At 43.6% G+C, this 22,683-nt stretch overlaps 1 protein-coding gene across 4 annotated transcripts in view; it reads right to left on the reverse strand.

The window, feature by feature from the left end:
- Positions 1 to 5,488: 5,488 nt before the first annotated feature.
- The window catches only part of LOC124142271 (transmembrane channel-like protein 7), a 46,287-nt gene continuing 29,092 nt past the window's right edge, over positions 5,489 to 22,683 (reverse strand). For all 4 annotated transcript variants that reach the window (XM_048392762.1, XM_048392764.1, XM_048392763.1 and 1 more), the window contains 11 exons: positions 21,652 to 21,799; positions 21,085 to 21,252; positions 20,406 to 20,581; positions 20,083 to 20,200; positions 17,897 to 17,994; positions 17,636 to 17,743; positions 16,815 to 16,890; positions 16,057 to 16,187; positions 15,286 to 15,441; positions 14,618 to 14,696; positions 5,489 to 8,340 (listed from right to left, as the gene is read on the reverse strand). In XM_048392762.1, the coding sequence (XP_048248719.1) occupies positions 8,104 to 8,340; positions 14,618 to 14,696; positions 15,286 to 15,441; positions 16,057 to 16,187; positions 16,815 to 16,890; positions 17,636 to 17,743; positions 17,897 to 17,994; positions 20,083 to 20,200; positions 20,406 to 20,581; positions 21,085 to 21,252; positions 21,652 to 21,799 (1,495 nt within the window). In that variant the 3' untranslated portion in view covers positions 5,489 to 8,103. The remainder of the gene's footprint in view (positions 8,341 to 14,617; positions 14,697 to 15,285; positions 15,442 to 16,056; positions 16,188 to 16,814; positions 16,891 to 17,635; positions 17,744 to 17,896; positions 17,995 to 20,082; positions 20,201 to 20,405; positions 20,582 to 21,084; positions 21,253 to 21,651; positions 21,800 to 22,683) is intronic.

A 22,683-nucleotide genomic window follows, 5' to 3' on the forward strand; every position in this document is an offset into this window, starting at 1 on the left:
GCATGCATAATCTGTAGGTTGTGGTTCTACAATGTGTGCGTGTGTGCGTGCGTGCGTGCGTGCGTGCGTGCGTGCGTGCGTGTGCGCGCGCGCGCGTGTGTGTGTGTGTGTGTGTGTGTGTGCGTGCGTGCGTGCGTGCGTGCGTGCGTGCGTGCGTGCGTGCGTGCGTGTGTGTGTGCGTGCGTGCGTGTGTGCGTGCGTGCGTGCGTGCGTGCGTGTGTGTGCGTGCGTGCGTGCGTGCGTGTGTGTGTGTGTGCGTGCGTGCGTGCGTGCGTGTGCGTGCGTGCGTGCGTGCGTGTGTGCGTGCGTGTGTGTGTGTGTGTGTGTGTGTGCGTGCGTGTGTGTGTGTGCGTGTGTGTGTGTGTGTAATTGACAACGCAGTGATGGGTATCGTGAGCAACGACCCACACAGTCGGGGTTCGTTGACACGTCATCAATCAAATCACCAAGCCTGACAACTGACTAAAGGCGTCGCCCACCACCAATTACAACCACTGGGTACAGACGTCACACACAACCAGTTACAACCACTGGCTACAGACGTCACCCACCACCAGTTAGAACCACTGACTAAAGACGTCGCCCACCACCAGTTACAACCACTGGGTACAGACGTCGCCCACCACCAGTTACAACAACTGGCTACAGACGTCGCCCACCACCAGTTACAACAACTGGCTACAGACGTCGCCCACCACCAGTTACAACCACTGGGTACAGACGTCGCCCACAACCAGTTACAACCACTGGCTACAGACGTCGCCCACAGCCAGTTACAACAACTGGCTACAGACGTCGCCCACCACCAGTTACAACCACTGACTACAGACGTCGCCCACCACCAGTTACAACAACTGACTAAAGACGTCGCCCACCACCAGTTACAACCACTGGCTACAGACGTCACCCACAACCAGTTACAACAACTGGCTACAGACGTCGCCCACCACCAGTTACAACAACTGGCTACAGACGTCGCCCACCACCAGTTACAACCACTGGGTACAGACGTCACACACAACCAGTTACAACCACTGGCTACAGACGTCGCCCACAACCAGTTACAACAACTGGCTACAGACGTCGCCCACCACCAGTTACAACAACTGGCTACAGACGTCGCCCACCACCAGTTACAACCACTGGGTACAGACGTCGCCCACAACCAGTTACAACCACTGGCTACAGACGTCGCCCACAGCCAGTTACAACAACTGGCTACAGACGTCGCCCACCACCAGTTACAACCACTGACTACAGACGTCGCCCACCACCAGTTACAACAACTGACTAAAGTCGTCGCCCACCACCAGTTACAACAACTGGCTACAGACGTCACCCACAACCAGTTACAACAACTGGCTACAGACGTCGCCCACCACCAGTTACAACAACTGGCTACAGACGTCGCCCACCACCAGTTACAACCACTGGGTACAGACGTCACACACAACCAGTTACAACCACTGGCTACAGACGTCGCCCACAACCAGTTACAACAACTGGCTACAGACGTCGCCCACCACCAGTTACAACCACTGGCTACAGACGTCACACACAACCAGTTACAACCACTGGCTACAGACGTCGCCCACAACCAGTTACAACCACTGGCTACAGACGTCGCCCACCACCAGTTACAACCACTGACTAAAGACGTCGCCCACCACCAGTTACAACCACTGGCTAAAGACGTCGCCCACCACCAGTTACAACAACTGGCTACAGACGTCACCCACAACCAGTTACAACAACTGGCTACAGACGTCGCCCACCACCAGTTACAACAACTGGCTACAGACGTCGCCCACCACCAGTTACAACAACTGGCTACAGACGTCGCCCACCACCAGTTACAACAACTGGCTACAGACGTCGCCCACCACCAGTTACAACAACTGGGTACAGACGTCACACACAACCAGTTACAACCACTGGCTACAGACGTCGCCCACCACCAGTTACAACAACTGGCTACAGACGTCGCCCACCACCAGTTACAACCACTGGGTACAGACGTCACACACAACCAGTTACAACCACTGGCTACAGACGTCGCCCACCACCAGTTACAACCACTGGCTACAGACGTCGCCCACCACCAGTTACAACCACTGGGTACAGACGTCGCCCACCACCAGTTACAACAACTGGCTACAGACGTCGCCCACCACCAGTTACAACAACTGGCTACAGACGTCGCCCACCACCAGTTACAACAACTGGCTACAGACGTCGCCCACCACCAGTTACAACCACTGGGTACAGACGTCACACACAACCAGTTACAACAACTGGCTACAGACGTCGCCCAACACCAGTTACAACCACTGGCTACAGACGTCGCCCACCACCAGTTACAACCACTGGGTACAGACGTCGCCCACCACCAGTTACAACAACTGGCTACAGACGTCGCCCACCACCAGTTACAACAACTGGCTACAGACGTCGCCCACCACCAGTTACAACAACTGGCTACAGACGTCGCCCACCACCAGTTACAACCACTGGGTACAGACGTCACACACAACCAGTTACAACCACTGGCTACAGACGTCGCCCACCACCAGTTACAACAACTGGCTACAGACGTCGCCCACCACCAGTTACAACAACTAGGTACAGACGTCACACACAACCAGTTACAACCACTGGCTACAGACGTCGCCCACCACCAGTTACAACCACTGGCTACAGACGTCGCCCACCACCAGTTACAACAACTGGCTACAGACGTCGCCCACCACCAGTTACAACCACTGGCTACAGACGTCGCCCACCACCAGTTACAACCACGGGCTACAGACGTCGCCCACCACCAGTTACAACCACTGACTACAGACGTCACCCACAACCAGTTACAACCACGGGCTATAAACGTTAATCACCACCAGTTACAACCACTGGCTACAGACGTCGCCCAACACCAGTTACAACCACTGGCTATAAACGTTAATCACCACCAGTTACAACCACGGGCTACAGACGTCGCCCACAACCAGTTACAACCACTGACTACAGACGTCGCCCACCACCAGTTACAACCACTGACTACAGACGTCGCCCACAACCAGTTACAACCACTGGCTACAGACGTCGCCCACAACCAGTTACAACCACGGGCTACAGACGTCACCCACCACTAGGCATAACCACTGGCTACAGACGTCGCCCAAGACCAGTTACAATCACTGGCTATAGACGTTGTCCACCACCAGGCATAACCACTGACTACAGACGTCGCCCAACACCAGTTACAACCACTAACGTCGCCCACGACCAGGTATAATCAGTGACGTCGCCCATCACCAGGTATAATCAGTGACGTCGCCCATCACCAGGTATAACTACAGACGTCGCCCACCACCAGGTATAACCAGTGACGTCGCCCATCACCAGGTATAACCACTGACTACAGACGTCGTCCACCACCAGGTATTACCACTGACGTTGCCTGCCACCAGGTATAACCGCTGACGTCGGCTGTCACCAGGTATAACTACTGACGTCGTCCACCACCAGGTATTACCACTGACGTCGCCCATCACCAGGTATAACCGCTGACTACAGACGTCGTCCACCACCAGGTATTACCACTGACGTTGCCTGCCACCAGGTATAACCGCTGACGTCGGCTGTCACCAGGTATAACTACTGACGTCGTCCACCACCAGGTATTACCACTGACGTCGCCCATCACCAGGTATAACCACTGACTACAGACGTCGTCCACCACCAGGTATTACCACTGACGTCGCCCATCACCAGGTATAACCACTGACTACAGACGTCGTCCACCACCAGGTATTACCACTGACGTTGCCTGCCACCAGGTATAACCGCTGACGTCGGCTGTCACCAGGTATAACTACTGACGTCGTCCACCACCGGGTATTACCACTGACGTTGCCTGCCACCAGGTATAACCGCTGACGTCGGCTGCCACCAAGTATAACTACTGACGTCGCCCACCACCAGGTATAACCGCTGACGTCGTCAACCACTAGGTATAACTACTGACGTCGTCCACCACCAGGTATAACCGCTGACGTCGGCTGCCACCAGGTATAACAGCTGACGTCGGACGCACCAGGTATAACCGCTGACGTCGGCTGCCACCAGGTATAACCGCTGACGTCAAATACTACAAAATACCACAAATATAGATCTAGTTACAACCGGGCCAGTTTAAGTCAGTCGATACGTAGAGGCAATATGTGCAACAATAAAATCTTTCATACGGTATGCGTGCATAATCGTAATAAGCCACCCGAATTGTCAGCCTTGACTGTTGTCTGGCTTGAATGAACTTGCTGCCCGAACGACCCCCTGTATCATGAACAAAATTAGAATTAGCACCGTAAAGCTACACGTCAATATATTGAGACATTCGTTGGAATATATAATCCTGTTCTCAACACAGATGAACAATCAAGCACGAGGACATCTACATTACTCCTGTGCTGTTGGTTAAGTTCTATAACTCCACACCCGTATGTTTGGCTATTCTATTGTGTCAACACTACGTACTAAGAAAACACTTACAGTAGGCCATACTTATCACTTTAGAGAACTGGTAATTACAAATATACAGGTATCGCCGGCAAAATGTGAGAGAAAAAAGTATGTATATTGTGTAATTTGAATGAATTTACTAATGATGTTTACATATCCCTTTCTAGTCCCTACATGACGACGCCCGTAGCTCAAAGATTCAGAAGTAAACTCTCCACGTGCCCGAATGACCCCCCCCCCCCCCCCCCCCCCCCCCCTATCACATGGAACAGGAACCTACTTTCATCCGAACCAGTTCTCAGATGCCAAGGTTGTAGTGCTTAACACCATGCCAAACGGAACCTCTGTTGTTGCTGTATCAGTAGGGTGAGTTTCATAACACTCCTGGACGCTATTCCTGCTGCTCTCAAGCGGTTCCTCAAGGTAAGGTTCTAGGCCTCGTTCCACGTTCTTAGCGCTACTACTATCGTAAGCCATGTTAAAGAATGGGAGTTACGATCACTTCGCTTTGTGGAACGGGTCCCTGGTGGACAGACGTCGATTCGGTTGTCACTTGAGGACAGGACTCATTGCAAATGGCTGTCATCATACGAATCGAAGCGGTGCCCAACCTTTACGCTGTGACGTTACAGGAGGTCCGCCACAGCTTCGGATGGACCATGTTTTCACACCTAGGTTCTGATTACTGTGTAGAGGTAGCCCGGTTGACGCCCAAACGTGACGAGTAGCCGCCGATGTATCCCACCGTTTAACGCCGTACTCAGCACAAGTTTTACATGACGACGGTCTGTAAATAATCGAGTCTGGACCAGACAATCCAGTGATTGTCATCCTGAGCATCGATCTACGCAAATGGGATACGATGACACACCTGACCACTCGATCATGTTTGTACCCACTTACAGCAACCATGGCTTGCTGAAGATAATTTAAAACCGCATCTTCATGGGTAGCATACAAACTAAAAACACACATTCACGGTAGATTTATTCAGAAATAGACAGAATATTCAACAAAAAACAAATCTTGGCCACATGAAAGAACCACGTGGAACAACACTAGATCTCAGCTCCAGATAAGGTGCACCCCATATCCATGTGTCAATGGTTAGTCGTGTACATTGAAAGGCACTTCACTCGAACTAAAGGTGCAAGATTCGTGACCAGTGACGAGATCTGGGAGATTTGGACGTTTTCGCAGCAATGGAATCCACATCCGTGCGGAGACCTGTACATAGCATCTGTCAGCTGTACATAGCATCTCACTGAGAACGGAACACTAGGAAAGCGTCTCGTCAAAAGTAGTTCGAAATGAGGCTGTTGCAGAGACAGGAGGTGAAGCCAGATGAAGGTAGCCTGTGTATTAAAGCTATCCTGGCTAGGGGTTGCCTCCGCTGTGGTTCAGAGCGACCCCGCATAAGAAAAATACTGTTCATTGTTTACACTTGATGTATATACAGTTTAAATACATACCTATTACATATATGCAAAAATATAGCATAATATTCATGTATCTTTACGAAGTAAGAATTGTGCAAATATTATCATTATAGATTTTATTATGCAGATTGGAAACATACTGCATGGGGAAATTATTTGTTATCACAAGAAAAGTGTGGCCACATCCACGTGGTACCGTCGGATAGACGACATGGGGTTTGTTACACATCACATGGACACTGAATCTGTACACAGGACGGATACTCATCGTTCCAAACACAGAGTATACATAAGGTACAGGCTTATCACATTACAGTTAGTCTTAATACTGGATGGCAGGTTACAGATTGACCATCAGGTAACACAATGACCGGGTTACACAGTCACCAGGTAACAGATTAAACAGACATGTAAGAGAATGATGAGATAACAGATTGTGGAGGCAACATATCAACTAGACAGGTGAAAACTGATCAGATAACAGATTGACCAGGTAACAGATTGACCAAGTAACAGATTGGCGAGGCAACATATTAACTAGACAGGTGAAAGACTGATTAGATAACAGATTGGCCAAGTAACAGATTGAGGAGGCAACATATCAACTAGACAGGTAAGAGATGATCAGATCACAGATTGTCCAGGTAACAATTCAACTAGACAGGTAAGAGATGATCAGATCACAGATTGACCAGGTAACAAATCAACTAGACAGATAAGAGATGATCAGATCACAGAATGACCAGGTGACAGATTGACCAGGTAACATATCAACTAGACAGGTAAATGATCACAGATTGATCACGTCAAGATAGCAATAACCGTGTATGTTCACAACAAAAGACGAGTAAAACATTATTTGAAATAACTATGGAGATATGAATCCCTTCTCCCTCTGTCCTTGGGACACACTGACAAATGCAGCATGCGTTTAGTTTACTCCTTTGCACTTTAATGTATCATGTTTCACGTCTATTTTTCATGACTAATGTTATCGTTCCATGTTTCATGTATACTGTTTCATGTTTATTGTTCCATGTTTAATGTTTCTTCGTTTATGTTTTATGTTCCATGTTTTATGTTTTTTCGTTTATGTTTCATGTTCCATGGTTTATTGTTTATTGTTTCATGTTTATTGTTTCATGTTTATTGTTCCATGCTTTATGTTTATTCGTTAATGTGTTATGTTTACTGTTTCATGTTTATTGTTTCATGTTATTGTTCCATGTTTATTGTTCCATGCTTATGTTGTTTCGTTATGTGTTATGTTTACTGTTTCATGTTTATTGTTTCATGTTATTGTTCCATGTTTTATGTTTTTTCGTTAATGTGTTATGTTTACTGTTTCATGTTTATTGTTCAATGTTTTATGTTTTTTCGTTATGTGTTATGTTTACTGTTTCATGTTTATTGTTTCATGTTATTGTTCCATGTTTATTGTTCCATGTTTTATGTTTTTTCGTTAATGTGTTATGTTTACTGTGTCATGTTTATTGTTTCATGTTATTGTTCCATGTTTATTGTTCCATGTTTTATGTTTGTTCGTTAATGTGTTATGTTTACTGTGTCATGTTTAGTGTTTCATGTTATTGTTCCATGTTTATTGTTCCATATTTTATGTTTTTTCGTTAATGTGTTATGTTTACTGTTTCATGTTTAGTGTTTCATGTTATTGTTCCATGTTTATTGTTCCATGTTTTATGTTTATTCGTTAATGTGTTATGTTTACTGTTTTATGTTTATTGTTTCGTGTTATCGTTCCAAGTTTAATGGTTTCATGTTTCAGAGTGAGTAAACAACAAGTTCGTCAACTAATCATGGCTGTGGTTCGGAACATTTGTCTGGTCATGAACAAAAACAACAGTATATTCGTTGTGGGTGTAACGAGTGGGGACTGTGACACCGAGGTCAAAGCAAGGCCACTCTTGTGTTCCTCATTACAGCTGCTGGTAGGAGAAGTCAACACGTGGTCAGATGGAACCATCATGGCAACGTTGCAGCGGCCAAATAAGAGGCAGATTTAAATGTCAATATGTACATAACAATTTTCATATATTGGCACAGTGAATATGAAAATAACGTTAACACTTTATCACAGGGTGCGCGGAAAAATTCAGACAGTTGACGCATGATGGTCACATGCAGATCACCAATCGTCGTCAGCTGGCTGGTTAGGGTGCGGAGATTTGCCATTGCTTTGTTCGGGTGGTATGTTCAGGCGGGTGTCCGAACGCTGGCTGTCCCTCGTGCGGGGCTTCCTCTTGCTGCCGGAATCAGGTCTCTGGCTGACCCCACGGGGTGTCCTGCGACCCTTCAGAATGGGTGTGGTCTCGCCCGCCACCTCCTGTAGCCTGGCAAGCAGGAACCGCTTGTCTTGTCCCTCCTAGACAGATAAAACACGTCACTTAGTGTTGTGATAGGAATTCTTATCTATATATGTACTACAGTAAGCATTTCTATAGGGTGAAGCTAAATGCAAGATGTATTAATGCGAGAACTTCGTTTGTTTGTTGTTTAACGCCGTGCTCAGCAATATTCTAGCTATATGACGGCGGTCTGTAAATAATCGAGTCTGGACCAGACAATCCAGTTATTGCCATCATGAGCATCGATCCACGCAATTGGGATACGATGACATGCATCAAACAAGTCAGCAAGTCTGTACACCCGATCCCGTTAGACGCCTCTTACCGCAAGCATGGGTTGCTGAAGACCTATTCTAGCCCGGAAGACCTATTCTAACCCGGATCTTAACCGGTCTAATGCAAGAACTAAGATATGTCATCTGGTAATGACAAAAAAAGATGCCCATGTTTTGCAACTCATCCTTGTCAGATCTCAAATGTGATTTTGTTTTCGTACAAAATGTTGTCTTCATGGCTATCGATAACCACAACAGGCGGAGGGTATAAGTCAACAGGAGTTGGATCACGGACGGGGGGAAAGACGGTTTCGTCACATGACCAGTTCTATGCCGAGTTTTGCTTGAACCCTGCGAGCGGATTTGCCAGGTTCTATACTGGTTCAATGTATATATTTAATGTGTAACGATTTAACAAACTACTGATTCACAGTTTGATATGTTGCATAATTGTATAATTTTTAAAAGATTTGTCGGTAATAATAGAGCGAATATATTTGATGTGGAAAAGATGTTTGTGACCGTGTTGTCATTTTTGGACTGTGGTGGAATTGATAAACGTGCTGACGTTCGTAAGCTCAATGTGTAACGTCGCGCTGACAATGTGACTGACACACTGAGATGGTTCTAAACAGACATTATAATCTAATGTTGGTGTACCTAATCTACACTTGATGTTATGATATTACTGAAGGGCATTGTCATAATGAGGCACTATTTTTGTCAGCGATAGAGTTGGTCGTGTTTCGACAGTCCACGTTCACAATTTTTAGCCTACATGTAAAGAAATAGACATTATGAAATATCCAAAGAGATGCCAGCTGGTGACATGAAAAAAGAATTGACTTTCTCTTTATGTGAGTTTGCAAGCTCCGGCGTTCAGACAGTTTGACCCTCACTATATTAAACCCAAACATAGTGGAAGTCAGCTTTCTTTTTTGAAATGATTCAATCATGTCTTCACAGGTACTCAACTCCAAAATTCTACTTATTAAACATATAATTATATCATTTAGAGGATGGGCTGGGAAGAGAGAAAGCGACTACACCTTGTTTATTCTTATAGCGCGACGGTAAATGAGCTAGTACCTTTTCTGATTAAAAAAATGTTCGACCATCTGAACCATGTGTCGCTTTGAATGAATAAACAAATTGAATTTCATACGTCAACCATCATCATGATTGATCCTGCAGCTTCTGATATGACATTACAGATACAACATATGTATGTGCTAGAAAACTATAACCCCACTAAACCCAACTTCAGAAATCCAACCCCCACCCACACGCTGGCAATCACAAGAGAATCTTGGTACCACGGGCTTGTCACAGGCACGTATATTCAACTACACCCCACCCCTTCGGTTGCCACTATCGTATTGATTTCCCCGTAAAGGTTCGAGTACAAAAGTTGACTGATTGCTGTAAAATGAATTAAGTATGTTAAAGCTGTTACAGTTATGCGTATATTGTATATTGATATTTACATCGACGTCCCGATTACGGTGTGTCAACGTGAACTATAACATGCTTCTCACACCACCTGCACCCCGGCAGGTGTCGCATCAGTCTGTGTTGAAATCGTATTGAGCTGTACCAGTGAAGGACATAACAAGCCATGGCTCGATGTTCATTTCACAGCTGTTAGTCTTCAATAAGAAATCCATAGGTATTAGGCTCAACAATACTCTTCAATACCCAAAATCAGGGTTTGCATTTTGTAAGACAGATTGGCATTTTGTTTTGACTTCAATCAGAAATCGATCGTTTTCAGGTTCTGCAATAAGCTTTAACACCAATGCTTAGGATTTGCACGTTGTACTGTTTGTTGTTTTGCGCCACACTCAGCAATAATCCAGCTATATGACGGCAATGCATGTTGTACTGACGGGTTGGGGTTAGATAATGCAGATATATCATGCTGGTACGAGGGACAGCCTCCTTCTCTGACATGGCCCTAATGATAGCATTAGTTAATAATTCATTGGGGTTACAGATTTCTAACTATATAAATTACAGACAGTGTATGAACAATATAGTCCAAAATAACTTACTACTATTAATATGAAAATTAACTGAATGACTCGTGGTTATTTTAGTGGAATACATGGATGACACACGTGGTTATTTAGCGGAATACATGGATGACACACGTGGTTATTTAGTGAAATACATGGATGACACACGTGGTTATTTAGTGAAATACATGGATGACACACGTGGTTATTTAGTGAAATACATGGATGACACATGTGGTTATTTAGTGAAATACATGGATGACACACGTGGTTATTTAGCGGAATACATGGATGACACATGTGGTTATTTAGCGGAATACATGGATGACACACGTGGTTATTTAGTGAAATACATGGATGACACATGTGGTTATTTAGCGGAATACATGGATGACACACGTGGTTATTTAGTGAAATACATGGATGACACACGTGGTTATTTAGTGAAATACATGGATGACACACGTGGTTATTTAGTGAAACACATGGATGACACATGTGGTTATTTTAGTGGAATGCGTGGATGACACACGTGGTTATTTAGCGGAATACATGGATGACACACGTGGTTATTTAGTGAAATACATGGATGACACACGTGGTTATTTAGTGAAATACATGGATGACACATGTGGTTATTTAGTGAAATACATGGATGACACATGTGGTTATTTTAGTGGAATGCGTGGATGACACACGTGGTTATTTAGTGAAATACATGGATGACACACGTGGTTATTTAGTGAAATACATGGATGACACATGTGGTTATTTAGTGAAATACATGGATGACACACGTGGTTATTTAGTGAAATACATGGATGACACATGTGGTTATTTTAGTGGAATGCGTGGATGACACACGTGGTTATTTAGCGGAATACATGGATGACACACGTGGTTATTTAGTGAAATACATGGATGACACACGTGGTTATTTAGTGAAATACATGGATGACACATGTGGTTATTTAGCGGAATACATGGATGACACATGTGGTTATTTAGTGAAATACATGGATGACACACGTGGTTATTTAGTGAAATACATGGATGACACATGTGGTTATTTAGTGAAATACATGGATGACACACGTGGTTATTTAGTGAAATACATGGATGACACACGTGGTTATTTAGTGAAATACATGGATGACACATGTGGTTATTTAGTGAAATACATGGATGACACACGTGGTTATTTAGTGAAATACATGGATGACACACGTGGTTATTTAGTGAAATACATGGATGACACATGTGGTTATTTAGCGGAATACATGGATGACACATGTGGTTATTTAGTGAAATACATGGATGACACACGTGGTTATTTAGTGAAATACATGGATGACACACGTGGTTATTTAGTGAAATACATGGATGACACACGTGGTTATTTAGTGAAATACATGGATGACACATGTGGTTATTTAGTGAAATACATGGATGACACATGTGGTTATTTAGTGAAATACATGGATGACACACGTGGTTATTTAGTGAAATACATGGATGACACACATGGTTATTTAGTGAAATACATGGATGACACATGTGGTTATTTAGTGAAATACATGGATGACACATGTGGTTATTTAGTGAAATACATGGATGACACATGTGGTTATTTAGTGAAATACATGGATGACACATGTGGTTATTTAGTGAAATACATGGATGACACACGTGGTTATTTAGTGAAATACATGGATGACACACGTGGTTATTTAGTGAAATACATGGATGACACATGTGGTTATTTAGTGAAATACATGGATGACACACGTGGTTATTTAGTGAAATACATGGATGACACATGTGGTTATTTAGTGAAATACATGGATGACACATGTGGTTATTTAGTGAAATACATGGATGACACACGTGGTTATTTAGTGAAATACATGGATGACACATGTGGTTATTTAGTGAAATACATGGATGACACATGTGGTTATTTAGTGAAATACATGGATGACACATGTGGTTATTTAGTGAAATACATGGATGACACACGTGGTTATTTAGTGAAATACATGGATGACACATGTGGTTATTTAGTGAAATACATGGATGACACATGTGGTTATTTAGTGAAATACATGGATGACACACGTGGTTATTTAGTGAAATACATGGATGACACACGTGGTTATTTAGTGAAATACATGGATGACACATGTGGTTATTTAGTGAAATACATGGATGACACATGTGGTTATTTAGTGAAATACATGGATGACACATGTGGTTATTTAGTGAAATACATGGATGACACATGTGGTTATTTAGTGAAATACATGGATGACACATGTGGTTATTTAGTGAAATACATGGATGACACACGTGGTTATTTAGTGAAATACATGGATGACACATGTGGTTATTTAGTGAAATACATGGATGACACACGTGGTTATTTAGTGAAATACATGGATGACACATGTGGTTATTTAGTGAAATACATGGATGACACATGTGGTTATTTAGTGAAATACATGGATGACACACGTGGTTATTTAGTGAAATACATGGATGACACATGTGGTTATTTAGCGGAATACATGGATGACACATGTGGTTATTTAGTGAAATACATGGATGACACACGTGGTTATTTAGTGAAATACATGGATGACACACGTGGTTATTTAGTGAAATACATGGATGACACACGTGGTTATTTAGTGAAATACATGGATGACACATGTGGTTATTTAGTGAAATACATGGATGACACATGTGGTTATTTAGTGAAATACATGGATGACACACGTGGTTATTTAGTGAAATACATGGATGACACACGTGGTTATTTAGTGAAATACATGGATGACACATGTGGTTATTTAGTGAAATACATGGATGACACATGTGGTTATTTAGTGAAATACATGGATGACACACGTGGTTATTTAGTGAAATACATGGATGACACATGTGGTTATTTAGTGAAATACATGGATGACACACGTGGTTATTTAGTGAAATACATGGATGACACACGTGGTTATTTAGTGAAATACATGGATGACACATGTGGTTATTTAGTGAAATACATGGATGACACATGTGGTTATTTAGTGAAATACATGGATGACACACGTGGTTATTTAGTGAAATACATGGATGACACACGTGGTTATTTAGTGAAATACATGGATGACACACGTGGTTATTTAGTGAAATACATGGATGACACATGTGGTTATTTAGTGAAATACATGGATGACACATGTGGTTATTTAGTGAAATACATGGATGACACACGTGGTTATTTAGTGAAATACATGGATGACACATGTGGTTATTTTAGTGGAATGCGTGGATGACACGTGGTTATTTAAGTGGAATACATGGATGACACATGTGATTATTTTAGTGGAATACATGGATGACACGTGGTTATTTTAATGGAATACTTGGATGATACGTGGTTATTTTAGTGGAATACATGGATGACACATGTGATTATTTTAGTGGAATACATGGATGACACGTGGTTATTTTAGTGGAATACGTGGATGACACACGTGGTTATTTTAATGAATTACAATGATGACACGTGTGGTTATTTTAGTGGAATACACGAAAGACACATGTGGTTATTTAAGCGGAATACATGGACGACACATTTGGTTATTTTAATGGAATATAGTAGAACATGGTTATTTGAAGCCTTGAATCTGTGTTGTTTTAGGGCAACCTGGTGCCACTGTCACAAGACAATTAAGCAATCATAACCAATTATTTATTTATCACTTACTTTTGGTACATTAAGTGGGAACCTGGTCTTTCACAGCTTTTCTGCCGTGGAATCGTGGAATGGTAAACAAAGCTCACGTTTGGCAACCAATGGTCATGTATATTGGCCCGGCAGTGGTATTAGGGGTTGGGTGGGGGGTGGGGGTGTTATTATGCTGAGTCATCACTGCTCAGGGATGTGGCTTTAAGTCATTCAAGAAATCGGGGATGTGTTATTTTCCCGAGGAACTTACAACTTTAAGTTGATGCATCAGTGTCTTGGTCTTCTCGATGTGGGCTCCCTTCAATGCTGAACAGTAATACACCAACAGGCTGAAACGGGAACAACAGCATTATAATATTATACACACAGGTATGGGAATAGTAATAATGTGCTTCAATCAAATATTTGGCCTAAAACCCACCGAAATTATGGTTGAACATAAGTACCGGGTGTTTGACCTGACAGATTGCGGTCTTTGTGTCCTATCGACGAGGTGGACCGTCATAACTTATTTCATGCACTGTGTTTTTACACTGGTTGCTGTGGTGAAGTAAAATGAGGTTCAGCGTTGTGCCCAAGATCATTGCACTAACATAGCGACGTGCATTCACGTGTTTGTGTGGCTGCTTGTACTATTCCGGCCTATTCCAAGGAAACACCACTCAGACACAGTATACTGACTCTGAGCAGATTTATTCCCTTAATGCCGAGCACCAGGCAGGGTAAAAAAATACAAACTTTTTAACGTCTTTTGGTATGACGAGGCCGGGGGATCGAACCACCAGTACCTGGTATCTAACAGACGCCCAATCCACAACACCACGGAGGCCGCTCAGTGATCTGGCTCGTCGACATTAAACAACATACACACATTGGCCTAAAACAAGAGAGATTGTATGCTTCAACAAATTGCCTTACCACAATAGTATAATGATTGAAGCCGTGACGGCAGCAGATGTTGCAACGTTGTAGATGGTCTCGGCGATGTCGGGCCATGCAGCTACTGTGTACTGAATGACACTGTACATCATGCTGTAGATGCGGAACGGACCACACCCCTTGGAGGGAGGCAAGCTGGAGGAAAACATATTTCATATGAACCCGATATTCCCACTAATGTTACTCACTGACCAATTTACATTTATTATGTCAAGTAAAGAATTATGTCATCCTTTAGCCGCATATCTTCAGTCTTCATTTAAACGAAGATAACAGTACAACTAAATTAGCATAATATGACATTTGCAATTTTCTTTAAAACTAATAACTAATATTCATATCTTCAAGGAGGATATTACACTACCCCGTAGCCCATGTCCTCTAATCATGAACTCCATACACAGCTTTATTTAACTATAGGTTCATGTGATAATTCCATTACACCTGAATGAGATGGCCTAGTCGTCTAAGGCGCCGCAATTCGTTGTGCAGAATTGTGTCCCTTTGACACGCCAGAAACCTATAATCGTGGGTTCGAATTCCGGTACGACCCGATTAAGTTTCAAGATTTGTCAGCACCATACCCGTGCCCGTGGGTTTCACCAAAGTGGTAAACGTCTGAGACGTTCATCAATTCGGGCTTTCCTTCCACATTAAGCTGATACGCCGTGATACGACTGGAATACTGTGCAAAGCGGCGTGAACTCCAACTCACTCACTCACTCACTACAATGTCAGCGGAATACCCACGCGGCCATGGTGTAGCCCACGGGAACACAGCAGAGGAAGAAGGCCAGGAGCAGCACCATCATGAAGAAGGAGTTGGAGCGAGACGCCCGGTACGGCCTCTTGGACGGCTCGCACGCCACCAGGGCCGACAACTGCAACACAGGAGGATGAAGAGGGGTGTCACTCACGTATCAAAATAATAAATAGAACCGACAGTCTGGCATGCTATTTTGCAGCAGTGATCAGTGGCTTGAAGGCATAACTGCCACTTTCAAAACCTGACGGACAAACATGACAGCAAAGTCACTCTCTATCTATCTATTACTAAATGCAGTAAACTACGTTTATAACGAACATGCTTATAACGAACTGATAGATATGACGAACTTATGTTTAGTCCCAGTAATTTACTGTATACAGGTATATGCTGTATATATGCTTATAACGATCTACGGTTATAACGAACTAAAATTAGTGGTCCCTTTGAGTTCGTTATAACCGAAGTTTACTGTATAATTATTTATTATTAAATACACAAAACTGTCTGGCTGGCTATTTCGCAGCAGTAATCATTGACTTGGGAACATAACTGCCCCTTTCAAAACCTGACGGAACAACATGATGGTAAAGTGACTTTCCAGCTATCTCTGTATTGTTGATAAAGTATTTACACACTCCAATATCGTATCGAGGGCGTGCTTTAACATCTCACTGGGCCATTAGTGCTGTAGGTAAACCAATATTTACACGGGTATTTCGAGTCTTGGCTTCATACTCACAAGCTTGGCATAGAACAACACAAACAGATGTATCACTATCATGGCCGGTATCAGGGGAGCGAAGAAGAATCCCAACCTGGAAGAGAGGTGGTTTGCCATGGAGGACTGACTGACAAGACACAAGTTTACAGCGTGAAGAATGTTGTTACAATGAGGGTAAAGAGTATTGGTTACTGATGTGTCCACGAGTTCCATAGTTAAACAATATACACATTATTAAAAAGAATTTTCATTTGCATTTTTAAACATTGTTTATTAAAATCGTTATTTATTCTATACTCAGCACTGTAACCCAATTACACGTAATAATTCATAGAAAAGGGGGGGGGGGGGGGGGGGGGGGGGGGGTGTTCTTGTTCATTACAACTAAATTTTAAGTATTCACTGTCTACACGATCACTGCCAAGTGCGGACAACACATATACTCAACTGCTACGCCACTCGTGAAAATATCTCCTCTTCCCCCGTCACTCGATGAGAGAAACAGGATATTTCACTCCACACATGCAATATCCTCTATCTTTCCATGATAGTGGGATGAATGATTAACTAAATAAAAACCCTCCCATTTTCTTTGAATGCTTCAAGTGTACTTGTGTTACGCTGCACTGAAGAATTGGCTAAATAACGACTTTTAATTTTGTAAAATTTTAAATGAATCTTTTTTCCAATAATGTTTATGTTCTCTTCCTTAGTTATGATTTGTCAGATTTCTCATCAGATCATTATTTTTCTGTTCTACATTTCTAAGTTACTTACAGTTTTGTCTTTGTGAATGCATGTTCACAAGCACTCAATTCAGACATTATATATTTGCTTACCAACATACAGTCTGGGTGTAGATTAGGTCAAGGACGTTCTGTGCGATCTGGAACTCCGGGGGGCCGATGATCTGGAACAACTTGGCCCTGCACCTGTGGACCACCAGCCTGTCAACACAGTTATGTTGGCGTTAGTTGCAAGATGCGGCCAACATCAGATGAATGGTCCGATAACAAATGGACAAGGAAACAACTGGTTTGTCATTGAGTTTGAGTGTTTGACAGGTTGGTTTGACATGATGCGTTGGAAGGTTGACTTACTTTCTCGGGAGCTCTACCAGGAACACCTTGATGACGGTTACCAGGAAGTTCAGGATGACCAACTTGTACATCTGTTGTCCCACGTACGTCTCCCAGCACTGTCAGCAGAACATTCAACATGACACACAGGACATTCTACATTACACACAGAACATTCTACATTACACACAGAACATTCTACATAACGCCCAGAACATTCTACATGACACACAGGACATTCCACATAACACACAGAACAGTGACACATTACACACAGAACATTACACATTACACATTACACACAGAACATTCTACATTACACACAGAACAGTATCACATTACACACAGAACAGAGACACATTACACACAGAACATTCTACATTACACACAGAGCATTCTTCATTACACACAGGACATTCTACATTACACACAGAACATTCTACATTACACACAGAGCATTCTACATTACAAACATAACATTCTACATGACACACATAACAGTAACACATTACACACAGAACAGTGACACATTACACACAGAACATTCTACATTACACACAGGACATTCCACATAACACACAGGACATTCCACATTACACACAGAACATTCCACATTACACACATAGCATTCTACATTACACACAGAACATTCTACATTACACACAGAACAGTTACACATTACACACAGAACAGTGACACATTACACACAGAACATTCCACATAACACACAGAACATTCAACATTACACACAGAACATTCAACATTACACACAGAACAGTAACACATTACACACAGAACATTCCACATAACACACAGGACATTCCACGTTACACACATAACATTCTACATTACACACAGAGCATTCTACATTATACACAGAACATTATACATTACACACAGAACAGTAACACATTACACACAGAACAGTGACACATTACACACAAACATTCCACATTACACACAGAACATTCAACATTACACACAGAACATTCAACATTTCACACAGAACAGTAACACATTACACACAGAACAGTAACACATTACACACAGTACATTCCACATAACACACAGGACATTCCACGTTACACACATAACATTCCACATTACACACAGAGCATTCTACATTACACACAGAACATTCTACATTACACACAGAACAGTAACACATTACACACAGAACAGTGACACATTACACACAGAACATTCCACATTACACACAGAACATTCCACATAGAACATTCCACATTCCACACAGAACATTCGACATTCCACACAGAACATTCCACATTAAACACAGAACATTCCACACTACACACAGAACATTCCACATTAAACAGAGAACATTCTACATTACACAGAGAACATTAGACATTACACACAGACCATTCCACATTACACACAGACCATTCCACATTACACACAGGACATTCAAAATTTACACACAGAACATTCCACACTACACACAGAACATTCCACATTAATCAGAGAACATTCCACATTACACACAGAACAGTAACACATTACACACAGGACATTCCACATTACACACAGACCATTCCACATTACACACAGGACATTCCACATTACACACAGAACATTCCACACTACACACAGAACATTCCACATTAAACAGAGAACATTCCGCATTACACACAGTCCATTCCACATTAGACACAGGACATTCCACATTACACACAGAACATTCCACACTACACACAGAATATTCCACATTAAAGAGAAATATTCCACATAAAACACAGAACAGTGACACACTATGCACAAAACATTCCATATTACACATAGAACATTACACATTACACACAGGACATTCCACATAACACACAGAACAATCCACATAACACACAGAACAGTGACACACTATGCACAAAACATTCCATATTACACATAGAACATTCCACGTAACACACAGAACATTCCACATAACACACAGAACAATCCACATACCACACAGAACAGTCTACATTACACACAGAACAGTTCCACATTACACACAGAACATTCCACATTACACACAGAATGCTATGGACATTAAACGGAACAAGTTAGAACTGTACACAGAACTCAGTCATATATGGATGTCACACACGTCACAAAGTCAACTTTAACAGCAGCCTAAGAAGGAAGTAAAGCAACTACCTCCAGCACCAGGTTGGCGGTTCTAGGAGACAATCCTTCTTGTTCCTTACCTTGATGACGGTACATGGCGCCTGGTTGGTTAGGCACGAGTCCCTTGGGTCACAGATGATGTCAGTATACAAGGACACGACCAGCACTGCGAGTGAGGCAAGGCGCAGGAACACAGTCCTGGGAAGACACATTAACACATTAACACATAAGAAAACACACAACTTTATGGATAACAACTTCTGGTTTTATTAAGCGAAGTTTCGATGTAGATTCTTATCAAACTGGATTGACTACAAGATATTGTCTTAGATGGGTCATCTTCATCTTCAGATGCTATGTCCAACATTCAACATATGTTCCGCCAAACCAGTAATTTCGGTACCTGATAAGGGTGATCTTGACAACGAAGTCCTGGGTGTACTGTTCAGCTTTGACGATGATGTTGAAGACGATGGGAATTGCGGCGTTGAGGACGGTGATCATGATGGAGGGCATGTATTGTACCACCAGGAGGATGTAGGCGGACGTTCCCGTGGCTGAGCTGTTGGACGCCACATACTGAAGGGGGAGACGTTATATACAACGATGACCTTGACTTACGGCATTTTAAAGAACGGTGCGTGAATGAGTTGGGTTTAACGCCGATTGGAAGAGTATTTCAGCGGTATGTCTTGCTTGATGTTGGGGAAAGCAGGGTGCAGGTTGCTTACAACTTTTGAGATATCAACGAATACGGTATGATGCTGACAAACTTATGATTATTTTTGGAAAGGACCTGGTATGAGAACACTCGTATACGAGGATCATGGTAAAGCTAAGGTACGCAACTCTGAACAGCGAATTGATATCTTCAGATATCTAAGTCACCCGTTCCCTGAATAAAAGGAGAGTGGTCATTAAACACTGAAGTCAGATATAATGTCAATGATCTATGTATCAAAATAATGTTGGATGAATATTCACTTATCTTAAAATATTATTAAAGTGGTCAAGAACATGTATATGTGTTCCATGAGAACTATCGATCGGCCAGTCTGTTGTATTCCGTCACCTGAACTTACCCTGGAAGACCATGTGGTCACATAGAAGATGACGTAGCCGCCCGCAGCGAGGCAGGCGAGGACGAAGCCGTTGACCAGGAACCTGACAAAGTACAGTTTGAAGCGCTTGCACCCATCCTTCAATTTCTCGCCCCGCTCCCTGTCAAACCGCTCCTCGGCGAGATCACTCTAGGACATTTAGACGGGGGAGTTAGTGCGATGTCACTCCATGATATAAGGTCATTGAAGTTAGGACGAGGTCACTTTAGGACATTAGGTCATGGGGGTAGGGCGAGGTCACTCTAGGACATAAGGTCATGGGGACAGGGCGAGGTCACTCTAGGACATTTAGACGGGGGGAGTTAGTGCAATATCACTCCATGACATAAGGTCATTGAAGTTAGGGCGAGGTCACTTTAGGACATTAGGTCATAGGGGTAGGGCGAGGTCACTCTAGGACATTAGGTCATGGGGGTAGACCGAGGTTACTCGTCGGACGTTATTGCCATTGAGCACCGGACTATTGTATTACATTTAACTGGTCATTGCGTATTGTTTTATGCTGGACAATGCAAGTGGTCAACTCACGACTATATCATAGTGGATACTGTTGTGCTTGATCTTGGCCGTCTTGGCGTCACTGAGGGAGTAGTCCCAGCTGGCGAACACTTTGTTGCTGCAGCTGTTGCCGTTCTCGCGTTCGTCCATGATGGATTCCCGAAATCCCCTGGCCGTGCTGTAAGTACAAGACTCAGCTTACATACCTCATGCCATCCTCAACAGGTCCTGTCACACGAACACTTCAATGGACTATATTCCCTGACAAGCCTGACAATAGATGTGTTGTGGCTGATTGCGTGTCATGGTAACTCGATTGTTGCTCATGTTTTCGATCACTGGTTTGTCAGAGTAGATTATTTACAGGCTGTATGTCGGAGAGACACAGCTCGGGGCAACCAGTGGACACACAACTCGGGGCAACCAGTGGGACACACAACTCGGGGCAACCTGTGGGACACACAGCTCGGGGCAACCAGTGGGACACACAGCTCGGGGCAACCAGTGGGACACACAGCTCGGGGCAACCTGTGGGACACACAGCTCGGGGCAACCTGTGGGACACACAGCTCGGGGCAACCTGTGGGACACACAGCTCGGGGCAACCAGTGGGACACACAACTCGGGGCAACCTGTGGGACACACAGCTCGGGGCAACCTGTGGGACACACAGCTCGGGGCAACCAGTGGGACACACAGCTCGGGGCAACCAGTGGGACACACAGCTCGGGGCAACCAGTGGACACACAGCTCGGGGCAACCTGTGGGACACACAGCTCGGGGCAACCAGTGGACACACAGCTCGGGGCAACCAGTGGGACACACAGCTCGGGGCAACCAGTGGGACACCAAGCTCGGGGCAACCTGTGGGACACACAGCTCGGGGCAACCATTTGGACACACAGCTCGGGGCCAAACAGTGGGACACCCAGCTCGGGCCAACCTGTGGGACACCCAGCTCGGGCCAACCTGTGGGACACACAGCTCGGGCCAAACAGTGGGACACCCAGCTCGGGCCAACCTGTGGGACACACAGCTCGGGGCAACCAGTGGGACACACAG

Source organism: Haliotis rufescens, unplaced genomic scaffold (assembly GCF_023055435.1).
Source record: "Haliotis rufescens isolate VD_foot unplaced genomic scaffold, xgHalRufe1.0.p SCAF_11, whole genome shotgun sequence".
In the NCBI taxonomy this organism is placed as follows: Eukaryota; Metazoa; Mollusca; class Gastropoda; order Lepetellida; family Haliotidae; genus Haliotis; species Haliotis rufescens.